This window comes from Corapipo altera, unplaced genomic scaffold (assembly GCF_003945725.1).
Source record: "Corapipo altera isolate COAL_440 unplaced genomic scaffold, ASM394572v1 78, whole genome shotgun sequence".
NCBI lineage: Eukaryota > Metazoa > Chordata > Aves > Passeriformes > Pipridae > Corapipo > Corapipo altera.
Window position 1 is genome coordinate 7,713,058 of NW_020884904.1, and position 26,925 is coordinate 7,739,982.

At 36.1% G+C, this 26,925-nt stretch overlaps 1 protein-coding gene across 3 annotated transcripts in view; it reads right to left on the reverse strand.

Annotated features, from left to right (window-relative positions):
- KCNQ1 (potassium voltage-gated channel subfamily Q member 1) overlaps positions 1 to 26,925 on the reverse strand; it is a 341,395-nt gene that overhangs the window by 229,692 nt on the left and 84,778 nt on the right. For 2 of the 3 annotated variants that reach the window (XM_027651382.1, XM_027651384.1), the window contains 11 exons: positions 25,417 to 25,543; positions 23,626 to 23,704; positions 22,591 to 22,687; positions 21,834 to 21,974; positions 12,973 to 13,083; positions 10,400 to 10,495; positions 8,079 to 8,201; positions 7,057 to 7,198; positions 5,737 to 5,763; positions 3,680 to 3,745; positions 715 to 835 (listed from right to left, as the gene is read on the reverse strand). In XM_027651382.1, coding sequence (XP_027507183.1) covers positions 715 to 835; positions 3,680 to 3,745; positions 5,737 to 5,763; positions 7,057 to 7,198; positions 8,079 to 8,201; positions 10,400 to 10,495; positions 12,973 to 13,083; positions 21,834 to 21,974; positions 22,591 to 22,687; positions 23,626 to 23,704; positions 25,417 to 25,543 — 1,130 coding nt within the window. The remainder of the gene's footprint in view (positions 1 to 714; positions 836 to 3,679; positions 3,746 to 5,736; positions 5,764 to 7,056; positions 7,199 to 8,078; positions 8,202 to 10,399; positions 10,496 to 12,972; positions 13,084 to 21,833; positions 21,975 to 22,590; positions 22,688 to 23,625; positions 23,705 to 25,416; positions 25,544 to 26,925) is intronic. The other variant, XM_027651383.1, reaches the window with a different exon arrangement.

A 26,925-nucleotide genomic window follows, 5' to 3' on the forward strand; every position in this document is an offset into this window, starting at 1 on the left:
TCTGCTAGAGGACATACTGTGACACATGTACTATGGCAAATAATAAGCATTTTTCAGGAGTTTGAATTAAACAATGACAGATGATTTATTTATAAAGGCATCTGAAGAAAAATCTTTTGCAATTTGCAAATTTTTAGAGTAATCTGAGAACCTGAAGATAACATTTTAGCATAAAAGACAAGTGGAAAATATTCTTTTAACAGGAAAAAGACAAAAAAAGTACAGGCCTATTTCAGATCATTTTATACACAATAAAGCAGTAATAATGATCAAACAGAGCTTTTCTTCCAATGTAGACCATCATTTGACCTTTAGAGAAGGTGCTGCTGAAATTGTATTTCATACAAGTAGTATTTAAAATTTGCACTTTACAGCTATTCCACCGGAAAACAGTGGATGGAGTAATATAACTCTCACCAGGCAAGAACTCCCACACATTGTCTCTGTAGAAAAACCTTGGGTATATCAGCCACCAGCTGCCCAGAGACATCAGCTGAAAACTAAAGCCTTGTGTCACAACCAAGTGAACTTTTCTTTAGGTCAACATGAAGATTTACTGGCACTCAGAACAGAATACACACCAACTTCAAGGTAAAAAGAGTTTGACGCAAATATCTGAGATAGCCCTATCAGCTCCATATTTCAGCTCCTCCCACCTGAATTGGCTTCTCTTGTCTAAGTCAACTAATGCACAATTCAACAGCCTTGACTTACTGTGAGATGTGAGTTATTGGGGTCAGCAGTGTCTCACCCTCCAGGTCAAGCTCATCAGCAAAGCTGCTGGTCCTGATGATGGGTCCTGTGTTCACATCTAAAAACGTTGGGCTTTTTTTCACTGTGAAAAAACATGCAGGTAACAGTTAAACCAAGAGCATTTGACTGCCACTCATTTGGATCTCTGAAATACTGTACATTTTAACAGAATATTGAAAACTGAAGTTACTACCAAAAATTGCAGCGTTTATGAAAACTAAAATTTTAACTCTTCTTCTACTCACAGCATTTCAAGTTCTGGCGAAGATTTAAAACTTTTAAAAATAAATTTAAAAATTTATTTTTTTTTTTTTTGTTCACACTCTACCTCATGTTTTAGTTTATAATACCAGATTCTGGTGTGTAATAACTCTAACTAAGACCAAGAAACCAGGAGTGTAGGCATTATCATGGTGAGCAAGTCAGCTCCTGTCACACACTGTCTGAGCCAGTCTGCTTGCCCCCTCTAAAACTTAGGCAGGAGGATGCCTCATCTTTGGCCTCAGACACAAGACAGGTAGGTGGCAAGATCTTCAGTTCATCCAAGATGAGGTCCTCACTGGGAAGGTTGTTTTATAGAACTTCAGATATCGAAAGTTTTAGTGACAAAGTTATTTGCATGTCATTATTTTCATGCATCCAAGAAATTAGGCAAAGTGTAACAGATTTCATTTTTAAACTCAGGCTCCGAAATTCTGCCAGAGACTAACATTAAGAATACTAAGTGCTTTTTCCAACGTGGTCCTAGCATTTGTTAGTGAAACCACAAAATCTGCATATAAATGAAACCACTAGTGTGGTTTACGTGACCGTAAATGAATTTACAGAGAACAAAACCAGGTTAAATTACATATAAATCACAGGTAAATTAAGACACCTTCATAGAAATCTTTGTCTGTGTAGCTGGCTGAAACATTCAATAAAATAATTATAATGCAGTAATTTATGAAATCTCTACTATATTAAATAAAATACTTTTTATTATAAAAGTAAATAATGCCCCACCAAAATGCCACACAAAATAAAGGAATAAAGCAGAAATAGATAACCTAAATTTAACTGATACTTAATGAGGATAGAAGTGGGGTTATCAGGAAACTATTTTTTTCAATTACAACCATTTTACTCCAGTAATTAGATATCTTTATACAGTAGAAATGGATTTGAACTTTTACAAATAATAAGACAAAATGTTATTATATCATCAGGCACATGGCTGTCCAAAATCAAAAAGGGAAATCTGTTCTCCAGAAACTGTAATAGGAAAGGATGAACTCTGAAATCACAGTTTTAAAAAAATAAATAAAAAGGACAAGTGCTAGGAGATACAATTATTACAAGCAGGAGCCACTTGCAACACTTAAAACTGAAAATTCTGGTTTTGGTTTTAGGAAGTGTTAGCTTCAATTTTTGGTTTTAGTACCATACTATTTAAACCCTTTGCTGTAGCCAACATACAAGACAGTGGCTATGAAACAAGCAAAATCATTCCAGATTCAGATATGCTGCAAAATGCCTTTCAAACAGACCTCTTTTAGCTTTCATTAAATTAATTTTCACTGTTTTCATTTATACAAGATATAAATAACTTTCCCAGTTTCTAGGAAAGGAGGACTCACAAACTTCTAAGTTCTCCTGACAGCAAGTGACAAAAACTGCTGAACTTAAAACCATTTCGTGTTTGCTGAAAAGTCACCAAACAGTGCTTATGAGAGATACAATACACACACTACACAAATGGATCTGCAGAAACAGCTTTTCTTGGATCATTCATAGTTACTGCTTTTCAGTTTCATGGAAGGGGAGAGAAGGAGTGGCACAATGAAAAAGGAACCAGAATTCAAGACTGTGACTCAGTCAATTTGAAAGAGCTCTTATCTGAGCATAGAGATGAAGAGCTGATTAGTATGAGGTAAGCATAGTATCTCCTTCCCTCTATTTTTAAAATTTCTGTGATCATCGTAACCAAGAAAAGAGCCTTAGTGAGAGCTTCCCTGCCACAAAGTGCCTTGAAACAAGGCTCAAGCAAAACACATTATTTTATTTACAAAAATAAATTCTTAGTCATTTGAATTTGGAGGAGTCTTTCTTACAAAGCAGTGTTTAAAAAAATTATGGTAAAAAAAAGACACTAAATTTCTAAATATGAAGGCTAAAGGGGAAAAAAAACAAAGGAAACTTTGGACACTAATTTCCAATGGATAACAATGAGTGAACAGAAACATGAAACTGTATCAAAGGATGGTTGGTATAATTTAGGGAATCCCCAACTTTATTTTCTCTATTTTTCACGAGAACCCCTGCTTTAAAACAGAAATTCTGAACTTTATGGAAACATTCAAGATCAGGTTCTGAGCAACCTGAGCTAGTTGAAGATGTCCCTGCTCATTGCAGGGAGGTTGGACTACACACCTTTAAAGGTGCCTTCCAACACAAATCATTCTACAGTTCTATGAATCTTCAATCAAGGATTATAAACACAATAAAAAGAAATTACTGATATTTTTTCTGTATTATCAACACAACAATTTTATATACAATATGACGTGTATGTAGATGCATTTCTGGTAGTGGACTATTTGGCTAGAGAGACAGAAAATATTTTACACTTCCTCCTTTGTAAGCACAGACAAAAAAGGTGAACACCTTAAAACATTTTTTCATGGAAAAAATCTGAGTTTTCATTAATGCATTCAGAAATCACCTCTGGTCTGCAGAAAATTACTTTAACATTTGCAATCTACAACCTGATCAACTTCCAAATGTAAAATTCTACTGAAATGCCCATGTCTTTTTTTGAAAAACAGCTCTATACTTTCTGTGCCACAGCAGGCAACTCCAGATAGAGTATTGCAAAGATTTAGTAATTAACAAAGGTGATGGATTGATGGAACATGATGGAACAATGAAATATTATGAGCTTTACCTGGAGAGGAAGGAGCACTGGAAGACTGCTGGTCTGCGGAAAAGGATGGCCAGGAGCGCTGACAATCTGAGTCAGAGTAAAGATGCACATGAAACAGAGATAGAAGATGGGGGAAAAAAAAAAAGAAAAAAGCTCCAGACAGGCAGCTGAGGAGATGGAGACATACATAAAATACAGTATGTTCTACATGACACAAAATAAAAAAAAACTGTGGAAAAGAGTTTGTATGAAACTTTACTAGAGTGCACATTAGCAGAATATTAAATCGCCACTGAGGAGGCATCATTGCCTCTCCAAACCCATTCTTTACAACAGTGTCATCTGCTGCAAGACATTCCTCCCTACATCCCAGTTCCATTTTGAGGAAAGCAATCTGTGTTTGCCCCTTTCTTCCTGACTTTTAGGTTTCCCAAATCTTTCCCTTTTCTGAGTGTCCAGCCTCATACAGGTCAGACCTCTCTTGCTCTGGTTCCTACTGTTTACAGTGCAACTATCTTCTGGTCAGATTTCAGGGGTTTGGAGAGTCTCAGTGCAAGTACTACAGTGGGGAGTACCATTCTTAAACCACAACAGCATGCTCTTGGGTCTTTGCTGAACTGATAATGCCAGGAGAAAGAAGGAAGGGGGAGAAAGCTGGAAATCTTTGGCTGCCCAAGGATACTGACAGGGATGCCAGATGCAGGATTCAGGAATGTGAAGACTGAAGTATAAGTGGGCAGTCCATAAATTTACTGAATATGAGAAAGCAGCATATGGATACGTGACTAGTCTTTCTGAAGGCCAAATTAAAGCTGAATGAGCAGCCTTGTATTCTTGTACTTCCTAATTTCTTTTTTCTGAACTTTTGATTTGGCAGTTTCAGTTTTCTGTGTAGGTAATCTTATTGACAGTAAGTACAATTACGCTCTCTCCTCTTTATTTCTTTGAGTTGCTGTGAGAACAGTGTTAAGTAATCTGTCAGGTCCACTGAGCTCAGGCTGCCTGGCTAGGAAATAGAAACTGAACCTATGATGGTTGGCAAAGCTCCTCTGATATTTCCCCAAGATGAAGGAGTTTCTTGTTCATGTAAAACAGGTGACTTGGTGTCTCTTGCTGCTCTCCTGATTTTGTTCCACCATGCTCACCCCCAACAGAGATGCATCTCTTGGAACACAGGAGAAGAGTGGAAACTGGAAAATGGGCAAATCAAGGATTAATCAGGGGGGAGTTAAGGAGGTTCAGTTTGTTTTCGCTGTTTTACCACCTTATTTGCACCTGTGTCCCATGTGGGTTCAGAGGAGAAACTGAACCTTGTATTTTCAGACAATTTGATCTAAGCCTGAGCATCCTTGCACCTGATCAACAAAAAGAAGCCTCTATTGTCCTCTGAATCTACTGGATTCAGAGCAGAAAACTTACAGGTGGCTCACAGCCCTTTCAGTAAATCACAGAGGTCTTTTGCCCAGGCCTAGTTCCAGTCCTACAATCTTTGGGGAACACTAAATTGTTAAGAAAGTGCCTAAGCAAGCACATTAGAAACATCACAGGACTACATGGCTGCTTAAGTGATCACAGAATCCAGACAAACAGTAAAATAAATTATTTAATTTATGGGTCCCCATTTGTTCACAAATATCTACAGCACATTTTTACACCATGTATTTCAGAATGCACAGCATTGGGGCTCAAATCTGAAAGCTTTCTTCCACCTAATCTATTTATTTAAAAATTAATTCTCATCTATATGCTCAGCTAACTACTGGATAAATTATACTTTATTTATAGGCAAATTGTTTTTTTATTGTTTATATATACATGAGCAATTTTTCTCAAGTATAATGAAGCCACTAGAGATCACCTATTTATTTAAATGAGTGCTCACTTTTCTCTTTGTAATGAAACCGTGGGTTCAATTGTGATTACAAGCGTTAGAATGTACATTATTGTCTGTCTAGATCTCCTTGGTTGCAAAAGAGTTTTTAGAAACTATATGGCACTAGACACACATGAAAAGCACTGCAAACATTACACTGTCATAAGCTGGCATGCCATAAATAGAATTATTTTCCTCAACTTACCAAGCAATTTTAACATTCCTGTTTGTCCTGTATACTTGTAACAGTTTAGAGAGTAGAACGCAGATAAAAAAGAAAAAAGATAAGCGTCAGAAGAAATTACAGAAAATCCTTCTACTGAAAGCTATAGAGCTGATTTTTGAAATGGCAGTAGTAGGTTGCCAGCAAATCGTATTGTCCTTAATCAGCTTAGAAATTTAATGATAAAAGGTGGAATCTAAGCATTTGTAAGGTGCTTTCATTTGATTGTTTTGAAGAAAGGTGTCTATACTCAAATTCTGAGACACACTCAGCTCAGTACTTGTCCACCTTTTAACATTTCTACCACCAGACGAAATTTGCAATCATGCCTTAACAGAGGCCAAGAAAGAGTGGAAAAGTATGGATGATGCAGAAAAGCATAAGAGAAGCACACCAAAAAAGTACGTGGAAAGTGAGACTTTCTGCTGGAATTAAAATATGCCTCATGCCAGCCCACACTGCTATCTTATTTTGAAGGTCATTAAGTTTAATCAGGTCAGTCAAATGTTTGAGCAGAAAAAAACATAAGTACTTAAGGTATCTGCAATCAGTAAAACACATATTAAAAATTAAACCTTAATCTTGTTGCCAAAATTTGAGCAATACACATTAAAAACTTCTAATAAAGGTACATTTGTAAAAAAGCCACATTGTAAATCCAGACTTAACTTGGAAGTTCATTAGAGCAAAAAGAAATATAAATAAGCTGTTAATTATAAGATGATTATCAAAGTTCTTTCTTTTTTCCTCATACTGTACAATGGTACAGTGTACAGTGACACTTAATACAGATGGATCCACATTTATCTTAAGTACTTCTGCTTTCAAAAGTTGATTCACAGCCTACTCCACTGAGCAGATGGCAGGAGCACATGATGGTTTCATGTAGCAGGCTATGATCAGTGCAGCCAAGGCGTGTCAGTCCTTTTTGGTTCAGGTACAAGCACAGTAGTAACACATCCTGGGTAAATTTCACATGGAAAGGTTGACAGCTAATCCCTGTAGTTTCAATCAGTTGCAGAATTGGGGAATGTGTGTACCAGCCCCAGAGTCAGTAGCTCTTCTGGCAGGCAGAAATGACAAATGATTTAGTTTGTCTGCAGTGGAGCATGCTCATTAAAATGGTGGTTAAATCTCATCCAGACAAGCCAGTAACCAAAATCAAAAAGCAAAGTATTCTTCCTTTAGAATGACAACAGCTTGTTCTGTCCCTCTCCCCTACAGATATTAAAAAGGACCGGTGTGTAAATCTAATAATAGAAGCCATTACAATTACTGGCATTTTATAATGGAACTCCTTACCAGAATTTTCATACGCTTCAAAATTGAAATGAGGTTTCCTGTCCTCCGCCACGTGGTCATAAGTGATGTGTGGTATAGCCAACATCCTATCTGGAGAAGAAGGCCCATTGTCCTTGTCTAACTTAAATTTCTTTTTTTTAACCTAAAAAACACACATACATTAAATTACTCAAACCAAGCTACATTTAGTTGTCTCTTCAGTAATGTCTTCAATAACAATGCAGTCCCCAATGAGTTATAACCAATTAAAAGAGTTCCTGACCAATTACATTTTCATTATGCTACACTGTGTTTCTCATTATGTTGGCCCCCTCATCCTGCTAAAACTGGTTAATCACTGGAATTCTTCACACTGTCATTACCAAATCCCTTGCCTGCAATAAAAAAAAAAAAAATCTGCTAGTTCTGCAGCAGATCATATAAATCAAACTATTCTAGAATATCTTTACCATTTTATGGATGCAATAAATCATACCCTCAGCAAAAAGCAAATGGATATATTGCTACTGAACTCAGATGACCCTTGGAAATACAAGGGAAGATTTCTGCACAACATCCTCCCCTTCCATCTTGAGATTACTGTGCAATACTTTTACAGTAGAAAGGACAGAGTATTACTGAATCTAAAGATTCTGATGAAGTTTTTTTTGTTGCTGTTTTTTAAACAAAAGAAATAAAAAAATTTAACTTATGGAATCCGTTGGTATGACTTTTTTTTTTCCCTTTCCTTATAGTTTTCCAAACAATAACAGTAAGTTACTGATCGATGTGCCTCAGTTAGGTCATTATTACTCTTTTCCAAACCCACAGATCCATTAAAAAAGTCAAGTTTGGGGAACTGAAGCAAATTAACTTATAGTTTCTGATGTCTATATACTGAAACTGTAAAAACCGAAATGTAAATAAAAATTTGAAACCAAATAATAATCTGTAACACAAACAAAACAAATAGTCTCTAGAGCAAATTCAATCTAATCTAAAATTTTTTAATTACTCTAATAGGAAACATTAGTTACTGATACCATCACCGATTTCTTTGGTTTTGGACTGGGTGACAGCAAATGGTAATTCCTGGCAGGTTTTCGAATGTATATTTTCCATGTAGAAGAGTCTGGGTTTTCTGCAGCATAGCATCTCCATGCAGTCTAGAACAAATGTTTTAAGCAATGGAATAATTAATCAATCACATTAGTACCTCATTGTACAACACAGTAATTTCCAAATATCATGTTAGTGATTCTTTGTTTATTTTTATTCTTGAATTTGCCCACTGGAAACATAAACTCAGCATGGTTTAGAACCTTATTTAGTAAACAGAAACCACACAGTTAGAACTGGGCAAACCAGAAAGAAAGATCAGTCTTTTCAAGTGCAATTTTGTTCTCATTAGCAACAAACAAATGATGAGATAGAACTCTAGACGGGATTCGACTTCTTACTCTGGCCCAGTTTCCCTACCCAACTTCCAGCATTTTACCTATTGCATTCTGTGTTTCAGGCTCTTACTCAGAAAAAAAACAAGAATTGTTTTTCCATGCCTCACAAGAGTACTACCAGGAAAAAAAAAAAGGAACTGTGATGTGATCAGTAGGGTTGTATTAATATGAAGAAATGAACCTGATGGCACAATGGAACAGTACCAGTGGCTAACTAGGAACCAAAACCCAAAACCAATCCTCTCTCTTGCCAGTCACAATGATTAAAGTACCATATTCTAAGACAAAAAGGAGGAAAAGCAGGGCTAGGAAACAAGAACAACACGAGACAAAACACTACTGTATTCTTTCTTAAATGTCTAAACATATCTGAGTTGATTAATAGTTACTCTCCAAATTAAAAAGGGAGATCCCCACTTGCACACTACATAAAAAAAGGACACGTATACACAAACAAAATCTAGAGGAGGAAAGGTCAGAAAATGCTAGATGAAAGAAACAAAGCAAGGCAGAATAACAGAGGAGAACAGACAGCAGCTGGAAAGTAAAGGATCAGACAATCACCATATAATTCCCTCCATGGTTAATAGGACACTGGATGAAACAACTGGCCTCTAGAAGAAAACAAGAAGGAATACAGGGAAAGAAAATCACTCATCTGAGATGTTCTCATTTTGTATTTATTTTGTAAACATCTTGGTTCAAGAATAATCTTTTTAAAAGTTATTTGTAGAACATTTATTACATTGGGCTTTCAGAAATTCAAGACTATGATTAAATCATAATTACTACTATTAAGAACAGGTAGTCAGCAAGTCATTGTCTGTCCTCTACTCCTCCTTAACATTTCTGATGGAGGCAAGTACAACACTCTGGACATGCAGTCTCAGGTTTCCCAAAAGAATCAGTGGGAACACTAAAAAAAATCGATTCTTTATAAAACCATATGATACAAGTCTCACAATTTTTGGCTAATCTCTGGCTATAACCAGAGTCTTTTTCACATTAACTCTGGAACTGTTTAGTTTAAAGCATAAACTTTACAGTTAGCTACTGATTCCATAAAGATCCTGACCTGGAAATCCACATTCACTCATGAAGCCAGAGAAATAAGTCATATGAGAATGAAAAAATGGTATGGCTTAGGTGTACATCTAGTTTTCTTTTAAATTTGATCTCTGTTCTTCTAAAGCTATATGCAGATACTGAGCAGAGGGAGGAAAAAATTAGAAAAACCTAGAATGAAATAATATTAATACCTCTACAGGGTGCAATGCTGACTCCAAGGAAGTAAAGGATAAAATCTCACTGACCATACTGACACTGAACTGCAGCTGCATTTATAACAGAGGGGATCAATATTTTCCTGCCTGTAAGTTATCCTACATGAAAAGGCTGATTTTGCAGAATCCCAGTGGTTCTCAGTCACCTATCCTGGAGCTGAAAAGTCCAAACAAGACTTCCTATTTACCATTCTCACTTATTTCTCCTAAATTTGAGATTTTTAAGAATTTACTTGTCCCAAGGAAACCGAAACATATTTGACATTTGTCTTTACAAGCAGCAACTTCTTAAAAGTACAGTTTTACATAAAGCCTCCTTTCTGTTTTTTCACTACTACAAGCATGATAATTCATAACTTTTTCCCCAGGTAAATTGTTTAATAATTACTGGGTAGCCTTCAGTTTTGATTTTAACCAGCTGAATTAAACAGTTTGCACTAATTTGGAAGTGTATTTTTTTGCTCATTAGTTTACATTAAAGGCTGGATTTCCAAAACTTGCATCTGTAACTCCTGTACAGTTTTTAATGGGAATCAGGCATGGAAAAAGTGCCAACAGTTTGGGGGAAAAAAAGTATTATAAATGGAAAGAAATGACTGTATGGAATATGCAGGAACTCAGTACCTGTATGAGTGAGGCAGCAGCTGGAATTTGACGGTTGAAATGTTTCTGTCTTTGTTTCTGTTGTACCTTTAGGGCAAAGCCTGAACCAAGAATTCCCTGTGGAAAGAAAACACACTTTTTTAATTTTTTTTTTTTTTTTTTTAAGGGGAGGAAAGAACCACACATAAGCTTGCCAAATTTTGTTGTATTAATAAACTTCTATTCAGCATCATAAAATCCAACTAATTATTTAGAGGAAATGACTTAATACAGCAAAGTTTTTAGACTCAGTTATTATTACTTGTTGAAATGAACTGTGAATGCTACCATGCTCTGATGCAAAGCCTGTTGGACTCAGCCCCTAAAGAGGAAGCAGAAATTATATTTCATACCCTCTAAAAGCCTCACAAATGCTTCTGAAGGGGAATAACGGAATAGGGAAAAATATCAACCTGATGTGCTTAACTTCATTTTTATGAGAAAGCAAGCTTTGGCATGGCATGATTCAGGTCGGGTGGTATGGTAATTTCTATTTCCATATGTTAATTCATGGTGGGAGGGGAGGAGAGAGGATGAAGAAGAGGAAAATGCATATTTCAAAATGGTCAGAACTTCAGTGAGTTTGACACAAGCCCACCTAATTCACTCTCAGGACAAGGGACAAGGACTAACAGCACTGGATGGTGTACCACCTGAACTAGACTCCACATGTAGTGCAGTTATGAAGTCCAATTTAAGATTTAAGTAAAGACTAAGTCATTTATGTAGTCATTTGCACAGTTATAGACATATTTAACACAAGTTTTAGTAACACAGGTAAAAATAAAATCTTCTATAAATCAGCTTACATGATTACACCTACTCATAATTCTTTTTCTACGTATAGCAGAAGGCATCAGAGCAGCCAGGAATCTTGGCTCAACCTCTAAGAACTGTATTAATCATCAAGTATTTTGAAAGGAACAAGAAATGCCCCTCCTCTTACGCTCATTTAGTAAAGATCAAAGAGGTAAAATGATGCTCAAACATCACATATTTGGGAAATGAAGGATCATTTCAAGATCCAGAAGCCATACCAGTTGCATTTAGCCACAACAATTACTTTTGACTGTGATCTCAGCCAGATCCCCTTACTTAAAATGGCAACAAGACAGCATGCAACAGATCTTCAAACCCTAAATTCCCCCCTTGGGCCAACTCACAAGAACAACTTAATTCAGTAAAGAAAATCCCACTGATAAAGGGGTGTTTGTTGTTGTTTTGCTCCAACAAAGATTAGGGAAATCTGACAGGCAAATATAAAGCACGGTTGTGAAGGCATGGCTGCCACATAATCATTTATAAAACACCTTTGCTGGCATTCAAGTCTGATTTTAAAAACCCTACCAAAACAAACAAACAAACACACCACCACCACCACTCTTCAGTCAAAAAAAGTAGCTTTGGGCATTTTTCATACAAATCATTTCATTTACCAGATCTCTCTTCTAAAATAAATGTGAAAGATATTAGAATGAGGAGGGGAGAAGCATATGCTCTAATAGCAAATTGATGCTGGAGAGTTTAAAAAAACTACACTTAATTATCCTCCTCTGCAAAAGGTTATGCACCTTTAAAGTAAGCAACTAATTTTAAAAAGCTACTGGAATTTTAGTAGCTACTATTTCACATTGTGAAGAATTTTTGTGAAGGTACTAGCATAAAGGTATTCTCATCCACTCTGTACTATCCCCACCACTTCTCTGCTACAACTACACAAATATCTGCAAACACAATCGTCCTTGTCACCGAACTGAAAAACCTACAGAAAAAAAAATATCACTTTAACCACAAGTTTCAGGTGGCACAAACATTTTAAAAGCACAATTCAGGGATATTGTTGAATTTGTGAAAAACATACCCTTAACTACCCTTGGCACTGAATATTTGTGTTTTCAAACCACAGCTTAGGTTTTGCTGACTGTGAATTTACCCTTGGTACTCAAGTGCCTTGTTTCTTGTTTGAAAGTATTTGGGAACCTGTTTTCAGTGCAAACAAAGTGCCATAACAGTTTTAAAAGGTCAGCTCTAGGTCACTTTTGAAAATGGGACTTTGGCCATGGACAGATGCTAATTTGGCAAAGAACTGCATCAGTGTCCCTGGCTGCTGATTGTTGTCTCTCTGCCAGTGACACCTTTTAGTCAGCTTTTTCTAGAAGGAGGATGTGTATGAGAACTCTACAGTTCACCTTGGACCTAATCAATTGAGTAAACTGTGAGGGAATGCCTTAAAAAGCCAAAACATCGCCAAGGCGCTGAGTCTAGAAGTAATTAGAAATAACTTCCTTTACACTTCTGAGATGGGCAGAAAAAGTACTTTGAATTAAACATCTTTTTCTCAAACACATCCGAAACCTAGTGTTGCATACAAATACACTGCATATTTACTTAGTTACTTTCTACAAGCACATATATTGCAAATACAATATAAAATGTTAATACAAAGCTTTCATGATATCAGATTAAATGAAAGGCTAAAGAATCAGTTACAAAAGTTTCCTCTGATGACTAATGAGTCAACACCAAACTGACAGCAAAAGTACAAGATAACCTACCGCAGGTAGTGCAAAAAATGAAATTGCAAATACTGAAAAACAAGATGCAATGGTCTTTCCTATCCAAGTCTGAGGCACTTTATCTCCATAGCCAATAGTTGTAACAGTTACCTGCAAAGAGAAATATAGAGAGTATTACAGCAAGTATTAATATGGCAGTTTTGGGTTGTTCTCTCTTCCTTTGGTATGTATTTTAAAGAAACATCAGCTATATTCCTAACTCTTCCAGTGACAGTCTGTGTGAGACTAATGAAGGTAACTCTTTTCTCCTGGTTTGCTTCCCCATCTAATACCAGATGGAAAAACATAAAGGAGGTTGAATTACAAGATACATGTTTAAAATCTTCCAAAGTAAAACCATTAGTTTAAGTCTTCATGGATGAGGCAACTGTACAGCATATGAAGTTACTGGGATATAGGCTGCCTGCCCATGTTACACACTTTCCTAAGGGAAAGGCTGCCAACAGTTCTGAACTGGTGATTTTGTTTATGGGCATGAGATGTTTGCTGAAAGTATTACAGGGCTGTTGCATAAAAAGAGCAAACACATACTGTAACCATGCACTATGCCTGGGGTCAGACATCAAGTGTTCTAGAGATAATATTGGTATAAATAGCAAGAGAAGCTGAAAAATTTCCATGTAGTAAAGATCCTGAAAACAGTCTCATGAATCACCAATTCATATAAAACACTGAGAGCAAGAACAGATAATTTAAAGCACACGTGCAGGAAACATCTGCTGAGTTTTGCCTTTCAAAACACTGAAGTAAAGATTACCACCACAGTGATGCAGCATAGCAAGGCTTAATAAGTAATTATTTGCATGAGCTCAAGGAAAGAATGTATTTGTTTGAAGCAGAAGGATACATCTGGCATCTGAGAGCAATTTAAATTCACCTATGCCACCAGCTATTTCTGAATTTGGAAACTGGAGAGATTTTTATCTGTGACTTCGAAGAAGGCTAACCAGATCAGAGCATGGGAAACCACACTCTCAAGCAGTTGAAGCTCACCTCAATTACTTGGCTGCTCAGACTTTCTTCTGACAATATGGGCCTTCAGCTGCCCAGGACACAGAAGTTTGTCCCACAGTAACATACACAGGCCATTCCCACCTTGTGCTGCAGCTAGTTCACCTACCTGTCTGCTCTAACACACACTACCCAGCAACTGCAGAAATGCAGGCAATGCCCAGGGCAACATCTCTACGTGAGGACAGAAGGGCAGATTTATAGAGGCAAGATGGTTGTTTAGGGGGTGAAGGCATGCAGAACATGTCTTTGGGGAAATAAAAGCTCATGACAAGAACTTTCAAGAACTTTCTAAAAGATGAGAGGAAAATACTGTGTATGTAAATTTTGACCTGGGATGTACCTCAAACACACAGAGCAAGCCATCCATACTCGAACTGTCCACCCACTAAGCAAAATCATTATGTGTCAGCCAAACACATGACAAAAGGGCAGCTTTAGCTGCTTGAGGTGGTGACGTTTATTGCAAGTTTATTGCCAGTTGCTGATACGCAAAATATTCAAGAATTGGGTTTTAATTTTTAATACAAGTTTTTAAAATATGGTTTATTTACAAAACTGTTTCATACTCTACAGAAGTACTTTAAATAAGGTAAGTACCCAAGTTCCTTTGCTTGTATTCCTCAAAATTGTTATTAAAATACCACTTTAATTCAGTGATGAGAGGCTGAAGGGGCGATGTTATCTCCTTACCTACATAAGAGGGTGGCTTAAAAAAAATTCCAAAGTCTAATTACAATTTCACATTCAAAAATACAGTATAAAAAAAGGAAATATAATTATAGGAAAAGTTATGGCCGCCAATACCTTCTTACAGAAAAGATTATGAGAGAAAATAGTTGTTTATTCCTTCATTTTTGAAAAAAAATTATAAACCCTTGTAATTGAAAAATTTTACCAACTATTCTGTGTTACAGTCTTCAAATCATGCTAATTAAGTAGAAAAGTAAAAAGAAATAGGTGCTTTTGAGCTGACTAAAGTATAACTGAAGAATAACTCATATATATCTAAGAAATTATTGTCTCCCCTTTGTCACCACACCCCTGCCAATCCCTCCTGAATTGGTCTATGTGAATCATCAGTGACACAAAAAAAGTATTTCCTGTGATGTTCATTTAGGAGGTTTTTTTAAAAAGCATCTTGGAAATTAGGTTGCAAATTAAAGTGTGCATTTAATTTAACATTTTCCTCTGCCCTCTTTACTCTAAACCATCTACAAATTCATTGTAGATGGTTTTCTTTTTCCCCAAAATACATGCTGCTGAAACCTTGTATGCCAAGTTTCTGCCTTAAATGATTTTTTACAGCCAGATTATAACCCTCTAAAGAGTACAATACTAATTTTACAATTATAAAATAAGATATTATAATGGAAATACTGAGTCAACTTCCACTCTAGCATAGTAAACATGTTGGCATAATGAAATTAAATTGATACAAGAGCTCACACATTAAATTTCATTGAAAAGTAGCATGTAAAACAATTGTTTTAATTAGGAACAAAATCATTTTCATCCACTGACTATTTTAGAACTTTGATCGGATGAACATCATCACAGACTTTGTATTAAGACTAATGTTGTTCCTATTAAATATGCATCAGTAGTTTGAAGGAGAGAATACGAAGCAAAAACCCACACAGAAAGAAGAAATAGTAATGTTCATCTGCACTGAATAGGGAAGGGATTTTAATCTAGGTTATATCAGCCTAAAGTGAGTACAGGAAATTAATCAGGTAAGTAAGGATACTCCATTGATGAAATCCTTGCTGTGTGTCTTGCAAAATTTTGGATAGTTACATGGCTATAAAACAGAAGAATGCATGATTCTGAGATATTAAAAAGGCAGACAACACAGCACTGAGGAAGCAAACACAAGGTTAAAGATTAAAAAAGCCAAGCATTAAAGTAAATGAGGGAAAGTCACCTAATAGAAAATACCTTATCTACTTCATTTCTAAATTTACAGTACTGCAACTTCAAAATCAATTGCATTAGGTATTGTTCTGCATACCAGACACGACTCAGAATTTTCTGATCCACTTACAATACCCATCCTGATTAAAGCAAGTAATACAAGAGCGACATCCAGCCATATACCAGAAACATTGACCAGCTCCCTGACTCCATTTCAACTGAACTACAGTAAATTTCAGAACAGTCTGAATGCTCTTCTGTACACCTAGGTGTTACAAACACCTTAGAAGCCTTTCGATTTCTTGACATTTTATTCAGTCGACTGCATTCATGCAGGTTGAATATAATGTACAAACTTTCCAAGCTGCTGAAACCCTGGCAGCACAAGTGCAAACAGATTGATGTCCTGCATTTATTTCACTGTGAAGTATGCTATATAAAGCTAAAAAACCCTCTACTTATCTTTCTGGATTTTGAATTCTTTTCCAAATGGCAATATTCTTCTTCCTTGTACACATAAGGATGTTCATGATATGAACAGATTCACACAACTGAAATTTTTCTTTCTGATCCTAGTCACCTCTATGTGCATTGCAGCACTCTGAAAAAATACAAGCTACATCCTTCAAATGAACAAGCTAAGAGACTGTTCTACAGGTCACAAATATTTTGAAACACTGGAATTAAAACTGCAATGCAAAGCTGAAAAAAGGACTTCCTTGTCACTACAATTACAAACATGTGAAGGAGATGTTTGGATTCTTCTTCTCCTTAAAATTTCGAAGTCATTTTCATGCAGTTATCATTGTAGGCTCACACCATCATTCTCAATGCAACTGAAGTACATGAATGAGACACAACCACATCTGAAGGACACTGAAACACTTCTAATAACTTAAGATATGGAATGAAATGGAACTGCACATCCAGTTGCAAACACAACAAATAGAATACATTAACTTCAGTGTCATGTCTCTCTAATAATATATCCTCAGTGTTGCCTAAACATTGGTTTTGGATCTTAGTTTAATACCTCCTCAAGGTGTCATTTTCAGTCATTGCCAGTTCCAAAAAAATTACTGCTCACTCTAAATCTCCTAATCAAAAGGTGGCCCAAACTAAACATCTATACTTGTGAGATCACAGAGATAAACAAGAAGAGTCTTTTAAAAGACCCATTTCAACAGGAGCACAACTTGTGCTAATTACTGAAATTTAAATGAAAGCTAAATTCTTTTATTATCATTATTTTTTCTAGATGTCAACATGGAAAATTATCTCTATTTTGAAATAAATTTCATCAAATGAAAAACAACTGTTAATTCTGTATTCTTCTAGATAAAATTTTTGCTCCTACTTCCTTGTTATCTTTTGATAGAGGTTTAAAGATTTGGGAATTAGGAAAAGAAACCCCAAGAGTGTTCCCTAGATGTAAGAAAATCTACATCTGTACTTTGTAAGTAACAATTTTAAAAGGTTTCTCCACATCTACCCCAAAGATCTTCATTGAATGGGAACAAAATGTAGTTGGAGTTGCTCATGGAGTTAAATCTCAGAGATGAGAAGGCAGCTGCAAAATGAAGAGATGGCATGCAAAAAGCATTTTAAAATATCTTCATCTTTCAATCGCTGCTCCAACAATTCCTAAAATAACCAACTCCCTCAGAAAAACTCAAACACGTAATTCCAAAAATTATAATTAAAAAAAATAAAAGGATATAATAGGTCTATAGTTGGTATTCTTGATTTGTAAACCACGTAGAGATTAAAAACTTCTGTCAAACGCTGAAGTCAGCATACAGTCCTCAATGGCTTTTTTAATTAAGAAGAGGGGGGAAAAAGGGTTCTGAATAACACAAGTCTCTTTTATGAAGCTATTTTTAAAACTTATGTGCAACTATTTTATAAATAAAATTAGAGCTCTTCTATATTAGCAAAAGTTTTATGCATGTGAAGTTTCAAGTGGTATTTCCTGCAACTTTTCAGCAAAGTTTTCCCCCAGTTTTGATTTTGAATTTACAATAAGTACATACTGATAGGCTTTGCTAAATAAGACATGGTTTTATGCACGTTTAGAAGTAAGCAAACTTGTAAATTTTTTGTTGAATTTGATCCTTAGTGAGAAAGCATATCTTCTAATCTATGAAAATTAAAGGAACAAGAAATTCTTAACCAAAGCTGTTACTTGCAGAAAACTGCTTGATTCAGTTCAAAGCAACAGGCACAGTGTAATATCCATGCATGGCTATATTCAATAATTGCTTATGGCAAACAGTGCTCATGATCAAAGAGACTGTTAGCACGGTCCACATAATGGTTTTCCTGAAGGATGTTTGTTCCAGTGTGAAGGTTGGAAATTGTGTACTCATTCAGTGGATATCAAAAGAAGAACTATTCTCACTTGGTCTGAGGCATGATTGAAATGAATGCTAAAGGAGGGGGGAGGCTTCAGGAAGGGGCGAGAAAAACCCAACAACAACAAAACAAAACCCCATAAACAAAACACTGAATGCCACAAAGCCCCCAGAGGCAGTGAGCAGGTAACATTCTCTGAAGGTAGTTGTCTCTGACAGATTCAATGAGAGCAATTATAATATTTTTTAAAGCATCTTTTTTAATTTTGTTTTTAATTAATTCGTGTTTTTATTGTCCTCAATCTATATTAGATTTAAGACAGTCTTTAAGACTGTCAGTCTGGACAGGAAGGATGACATAAGCAGACTAATTTTGAATACTGGCACTGGGGAGCTGAAAGATGCATCACGTTACTTTTATTTTACTTGCTAACACTAAATTTGTCTTTTGAAAGACATGCAGATATGCAGCCACTGGCAGAATTATTTATACAACTTGCACTGCATTCAAAACCAGCAATAATATAGACAAATCTTTATGCCATAAGATAACCTTAGGTTTCTTCAAGAAGCCCATAACTGACTTGGTGAATAGCTACAGCCCAGAGTTCTCAAGGAAATTCAAATAAAGCCCAGGAGGCCAATTTACATATGAAAATGGGAAAGCAATACAGATTTATAAATAACAATGACAATGAAGAACATTTAATTAGAAGTTATGAACCCTATGGGTATGCCTATAGTCAGCAAAGCACAGTAATATAAAAATACCCAATTCCAGCTGCAGTTTAGTTGTGGTAACACAGACCTTTTATATGGTTTATTTCAGCTATGTGTTCTATTACTGCTGCCCAAAGAACTTGTTTAGCCGTGTACACATACATCGAGATAACAAAAAAGTGTAACACTGTAGAGTGAGAAAAGGGCTGTGAAAACACTAACAAGGACTTTTTGAAGCATTATCTACTATGTAAGGCAAGTGCACTTTCAGGGAAGTGAGATCAGCTGCGTTGCCAGATGGATCACCCATCTATGATAGTGTATGAGACAGGAGCTGTGAATTATCCTCTTCCACATGTTCAGTTCAAAACAAACTGAGACAGGTTTTCAGTGACTGGAATTTCTGATGTTTGAGTGATTCAGAAAATTCTGGCTAAAATATAACCAAAACTTTCGTGATTTAACACTTTGAGAAGGCTTTTGTATGAGTTTAGACCTTCATTAGGAAGACTCCTTGTGACCTCCCAGTTATGCATAGAATCCTAGAATGGTTTGGGTTGGAAGGAACCTTAAACACTTCTTAATTCCAACCTTCCACTAGACCAGGTTGTTCAGAGCTCCATCCAACCTGGACTTGAGCACTTCCAGGGATGGGGTATCCACAACTTCTCTGGGCTAACTTCTTCACTATCCTAACTTTATAGGGCTCTTTCCTAGCAGAAAGCATGATGAAGAATATTACAGTATCAAAACACCAGAAATGGATGGAATCGAATCCATTTCAGTTTTGTTCTGCTAAATCTTTTTTAGCAGTTAGCAGAGACATATCAGAGTGGGAAAAGGACACTAAATTCTACTTTTAATATTAAAGAAATTACACTATGTGTTCATTGAATGCAGTCTCACACTTTAAGTGGAATGCTGCAACACAATAGAAGCTATAACAGAGAAAGAATATTATGATAATTAAATTTATTGATTAAACAAGTTTACTGCAATTAGTAAGAAAAAATAACTGGCATGCCTAACTGAGCAATAATTCCCTGAAAGAAGAATATTTCAATATCCTGACAGATCGTGTTGCTTCTGTGGAAGGTTTTACTGTATTTTTAGTCAGCCAATCTGGTCTGTCACATACTCAATTTTTAATGGCTACGCCAATGACAGCATGTGTTTTTAAATGCAGCTACATCTGCCACTGTTAATTACTGAGTCATCTGACCACTGTAGTGGAAAATAAAAATGCCATAATGACATGAAAGCGTTGAAAAAGCTACTTGACAGAAAGCCACTTTCTTGTGCTACATATTAAGTCCACTGATCCTAAGAAAGCCTGTATTTAACCATGGCAGACAGCAAGAAGAAAGAATCCTGCAGCAGATCACAGTAGCAAAACAATACAACAAAATCTGTTGTATTCAAAAAGGGCTACATATGCATTTCAGCACCAGGACTTGCTCATCAATAGATCCTGAAACAGTAAGTAGTACTGTTTGTAGAGAGAAGACTGTATTAGCAGAGACACACAGAACTTTATTAAAAATATTTCTTAATATCTATTCTTACATATTTATATTTTTTTATTAGTGAAACAGAGGTGTTAGCCCTATCATTCTTGTACATATGACTTATTAGAGCCTTATTTTTAACAAAAAAAAAAAAGAAAAACAATACCTTTTGATTTAAAGCAACACAGAAAAAGCTCTAGAAGAACAGCACATTTTGAAAATGCAAGCATGGTATCATTAGTGATGCCCATGCATTTTAAAGATCTGTAGCACTTAAAATGATGATGGTTTGTTTTATTAAGGTAATAGAATTAAAGGAGATAAAAACAAGTCATTGCTTGAATGCTAATGATAAGGGAAAACAGCTTCCAGAAAGTACCTTTCTTTGAACTGTACTATGAAAAGGAAAGGGAAACAATTACAGACAGGAAATCCAGAACAAAACAGCCAACCCAGTATGTGTGTATCATGTGAGAAAATAAAAAGAGGGAATTGTTACTATTGCAGAAGCAACAAAATTAAAATGTTGACAAAAATATAATCCCAGAATAGAGTTGCCTCACTATAGTGAGTACACATAATAAATGAAAACAGAGACACAACTGTCACTAGCAACATCAAGAAAGCAGAACTTTATTAGCAGAGCTAAAAATACATCTACACCAAAGTGTGGCAGCACCTCAGAGAAACCAAAGAAATCTCTAAGCAAGATGGTGTGTGGATACAGCACAGGCAAATGCCAAATAAGGATACTATGTGGCTTCCAAAGCAATATAAACACTTTAGAAGAGTCCTGTGACTGATTTCCCAAGTATCTTAAATGCTTCTTGCTCTGGAATTAGTCCCTTAATGAACTGGGAATTACCGTCACAGATCAAATTGCAAAACACAGATATCTGCTTTAGGGGAAAAAAAAAACAAACAACAACAAAGACAGGAAAAAGACAGCCTAAACACCAGCCCCCAGAAAAACCCCAGTTGTGATTTAGAAAGACTCTTACCATCTTAGACAGTTAAACACTACCATGAGAAAGGTAGCAAGAAGTAATCAAGTAACAGTAGGGAAGAGAGGATAAAAAATAGAACGCATGTTTCTATATTTTTGATACATAATTTGATCACTTTGGATCTCATAAGACTACAAACACCAAATGAAACTCCTGATCATCTACAGTATTTTCACAGTTTCACAGAATTACAAAACCAGAAAGTGTATTGAAGCAGTAGCAAGCCATTTCAAAGTGCTGTTCTTACTCTACGCTTGCTTGAATTTTACTCCACACTGGACAGTGTTAACCACTTTCAGCACACGTGAAATTGCTATACTTACTACTCCCCACCACAGGGCATCTGCATAGCTGCCAAACTCTGTTTCTCCAGAATCATTTACAGCATCTTTCTCGGCCAGGTATACAAAATAAGAGGAAAAAATCAGGCCCAGAAATCCAATGTAGAGAGTAGTTATCAGTTCCTGCAAAGAGAATAAAAATAATGGCATTATGACATCGAGACACTTAAATTACCTAACACTGATGGGTTATAAAAGATAACTGGAAGAGAAGAATGCAATTTCAGCAATTGATAAACTTTGACAGTGACTGTTGGCTGGGCAATTTTTAACAAAAATCCACTGAGCTCAACAGTGAAAGTATTTACAGCACGGCTGATGATTTGGCCCAGCATATGCATTGTCAACAGGCAGTCAAAACAATCTCTTCACTTCACAAGCACCAAACCACTTCTGGTCCCTAAAAAATACTTGGATAACTTTTTCAAACAGTGCCAGATTCAAAACAACTTCAGAATTTAGATACATATTTTAAGAAATATTCAGACTAGTTTTCACAAGTGTCATTTTCTGTTGTTATAGCCAACTACAAGTCAAAATCTGCCAAAGTCAGTGAATATTTTTAATCTTTTAGGATTTTTTTTCCCCTTGAACAAGGCAGAACAACCATACTTGGTTAAAATAAAGTATAACTAACTATATCAAGTATAACTGACGTCATCAGTATATCTGCATATATGACATTCTGACATTTGCATCAACTGTGCCATTCCTCAGCCTGCTCAATACCTGTTCATACCTGTCTGTGTATGAACACCACTGATCCCAGCAGCCTCCACGTGCCCCCCTGACGATCAACATGCAGCATTCGTAAAATCTGCAGAAAACGGATGCCCCTGGAACAAAATTTTCGAATTAATGAAGACACTAAAGATGCTAGAGAAGAAACAGAGTTCAAGAGGGGAAGTCTGTGTCTTCCAAAGGACCATTTTAAGAGACACATAGTATTTTATGTTAGACTTGGCAGCCTGTCTCTTTTCGCTCCATTCACTGATCTTTTATCTTGTTTGTTACAAAGACAGCCTGGAAAGATTGTGCAAGGGAAGGACTGACCTTTTTACATAAGGCTAGTAAGGATAACTCAAGGATTCAGGATTTTGGACACAAACAGAGAATGCTCTAGAAATCATTCATCAATGCATATTTGACCTGTTTACCAGGGTGGGAAACAACATGCAGAACCAGCTAATTAAAGAGCTGATTTCCTTACCTTTGAGGAATTTCACAGGCATTTTGAACCAGAGAGTCCAATAATATTTTAAAATACCCTTTGTGGGAGTCACTGTAATCCTTGGGTGTTCCTGCAGCTAATGTGCAGAGCACAGTACAGTGCCACGTACTTTCTTGTTTAAGAAAATCAAGTGACGTGACCTTCCTGAGCACAAGGTGGATTCAGGAATTCACAACCACTAATCCCAGGCATTTTATGAAGAGGTAGTTTGAAGACATCAGAGATATGAAGCATGAAAGGGTTGCTATAAAACTGAGCCACAAAACTAAACCAGGATTTGGGGAGAACCCAACTTGGCGGAGAAAGGGGGCAGGGGTATGTGCATCTCTGCCCCCACCAATCATAAATGCATTACAATAAGATTTTATTTTCCCTGCACTTAGTGGGATCATTGTTTCACACATGTACATGACTGGTGATCTGCTTTGTTACAGGACACTGACCAGTGACTTGTTTTCTCCAGCAAGAATTGAAGCAGAAGGTAAAAAAAAAGAACCCCACCTTACTCAGATAGCACTAATTTCTTTTATTGCTTATAATTACCTGATAGCTGAGGTTGCAAAGACTTGACCTTTAGAGCCCACACAAAGAACTATCATGGAAGCAACAACAACAATTAAATCTGGAAAATAAAAGTCAATTGAAAAAATTAGTTAGTAGCATCTTGCAATATTTCTGCAAGAATGTTACTAGAACCAATTCCAATATTACTTTAACAAATTGAACAATCACTCCTAATCGTATACCAAGAGATCTCTATTTTAGCATGTAAAGAAAATATAAGCTTGAGATATGACAGAAAAATTTTACTGGGATAGGTCCAAGGCGGTCACAGTCTAGATGAATTAAGAATTACTCTAATGCAGTCTGCAATCCTTATTAGCAGGAGGAATTTCAGCAGTTTCTACCTATTCTCTCTTCCGTGTGTTTTATTTTCTTTTCTGTGTTAGAAAGTATTTTCACGGACAGAGACTTGGGGTTTTTGTATATGAGAAAACTGCCTTACTACCATTTCATCTCTCCAGGTCTAAAAGGGAGAGAAAAATCAGAATTAGTGCATAAGTCTAATTTAGTTTAAGTCAGTCAGGACTGTACTCTAAATCTCCATGCTTCAGGTCTAGTTAATTTTGGAAAGGAACTTTGTATTTTAGAGAATTAAATAGCTCTTGATCTATAGCTGGGAAAGTGGCACTATGTTTTGCTTTCCAGACTGAATTAAATTGGATAATGTTTCAGAACTCATGGTGTTCTAGATCTCAGGAGAAATGGACTGTGTTCAGAGTGCAAAGATACAGCCAAGGGCTTTTTAAAGTTGCAGTCACACCTGAGATACAGTTGTTATTTTTATATATGTATGGACGGATACACAGAGAAGTTAAACTGAATTATTTTATGATTGTAAAAATACCCAGGTACAAAATTTTGTAATTTATATTCAGCAAAATTGTAGATAGTTTATGAAAACCTATATCCTGTACTAAACAACAAATAATGTTTCCAAGTAGTTGAAATAACTATGTCACAGATCAAGAATTAATATTCTTCTATAACAATACTCCTCTTCCAAAATCTGGTTTATTTAGTCCATTTATATTTTAAGTACTTTAGGGCAAGGGTCTTTACATACTTCTCTCAATACTGGCTAACAAAATATAGATTGATTTTGAATTATTGTGTTTCTTTCAGGGAAATTGTTAAGTGAATGGTAAACATTCTAAAAAAAAATCACTTGTTGCATATTTGGAATATAGGGATGTAATTTCCAAGAACATTGAAATCATTTTGGGAAGCCAGCTGAGGTGAATATCAAGAAAAGTCAGGTGTCCAGCTCCAAATGCATCACTGAAAGCCATATTTTAATTCAATTGATACACAGAGTAACTACAGTGCATCTATTGTGCTCTACCATGCAGTAAACAGCTCAATTAGAGTGCAAAATAAACTCATAATAAGTTACTCAAACGGCTGCAGGGGCAAGAGGGAGGAAAGGCTGTTCAGTATCTTTAAAAAAAAAAATACAATTGTAGCTCTTGTGCAGTGTCTGGGATCCTGAGGTCACAGGAGACAGGACCATGGCCAAGACTTATTCCTGGCAAAGCTTCAGATCACTTGTGAAAAGAAAACACTCTGCTCTTCTGGGAAAACAAATCAAGCTACGTTTGTTCTCGACAGTGCCATGAATTTCTGAAGGGAAATTCAGATCTACATTCATGCTAATGACAAGAGCTCTCGCTCTAACTTGGCTTCAACTACTGCAGAAATCTAACTTCTAAAACCTTTCAAGGCAAGTTTTACTCACTGTTTACATCAACTTTGTAAGCTGTGCATACTCACCAATGATTGAAATAGGTTTCCTAGCAAAACGAAGCCTTCCCCATATTCCAACATATTTACTGCGGCATCCTGCTGACCATAGCCGAACCACATACTCTGTTCCAAAGAATACCACTAACACAATTTCCTGAAAGAAACAGACAGGGAACTAGGTTAATTCTCTACTGTACTTATGTCTTTCATCTCTTTTCAGAATGTATTAGGACATGCTAAATAAAACGTAAAATTAGGAAGGTGACAAATATGTCAACCATACCAAAGTGATCTAAAGTAATACAGAAAAACCTGTAAGAGTAAAGAAAGAAAATATTAAGAGCAAATTTAAATACTTTGATCACATGCAGTTTGGCTTGTCTACACGTACTAAAACTGAAAACTATTCTGTGCAATTCACTTGGTCTAATTCAAACAAAAGGTTTCCTGACTGAGCCAAAAAAAACAAGCACAGTCTGTATTTAGAAGATTTTTTTGCTAGCTTATTTCATTTTGGGAAGAGCATTCCATTTACCAGATCAGTTTAACCACCTTATTTATACTTTTTTAGTCTTCCTTTAATCTCGCATGGATTGAAAAAAGATTTCTAGTACCCAGCATCAACGTCAGCCTCCGGGTGCACTGAAAATATAGTGAGATTTCTAGAACACCTTTCCCATCCTCTTGCCAATGTTTATGGACTTCATCAGAAACAGATCTTACTTCTGAAGCATGGCTGGTATCAAGCTACTTGTAAAACACAAGCTAAGGTATGACTTCGGAAATGCCTGCAAAGTGATAGATGTCAAAGACATCTGATATTCTTGGTGATTAGACAAAGGTACGGTTATGTCTTATTTGGAACATGGTCAATGTGCCGATAAACCTTGATTTTCTACAGACCAGATGAGCATGGCATACTCAGCATAGTTTTCCTGAGTATCAGGGAGCTGCAATATTTCCTTATTGGCTAACTCGATTAATAACTGGTCACATTCTCTACCAGAGCCAGTAACAAAATCTATTTATTGAAACGGTAAGAGTGGCTTGTAATTGAAAACACAAAACACATGGCATAAAGAAAGACTACAGTTGAGAAACTGATCTCAAAATATCACAGTTACATATGTTAATGCAGATTAAGAGAATGAACTGCTTATTTCAAAGTGTGATTTCATATAAGGAGCAACTGCAGAAAAGACAACGTGCTGCTAAACATCTTGTCCAGCCCCCTCACATTTCTGCAGGTTACACTGCTGGTATAACAGATTTTCAAACGAGACTCAAGATGGTACCTAGAATTATTTTCTAAACTAACTGAAATAACCAGAACACAACCTTAGTCTAGTCAAGATGAATGGGAATCATATGATCAGCTTCAAAAATGTAGGGGACATTGCCCTGAATATTGAGCCCTAACTTGTTGAAGTTCAACTCTGTGACACTTTCAGAAAAGCTAGCAGAACATGAGCCAGGAATCTTTCCCTTGGTTTTGACAATCTCATAATCTATGCAAGCTGTCAGATGCAGTAGAAC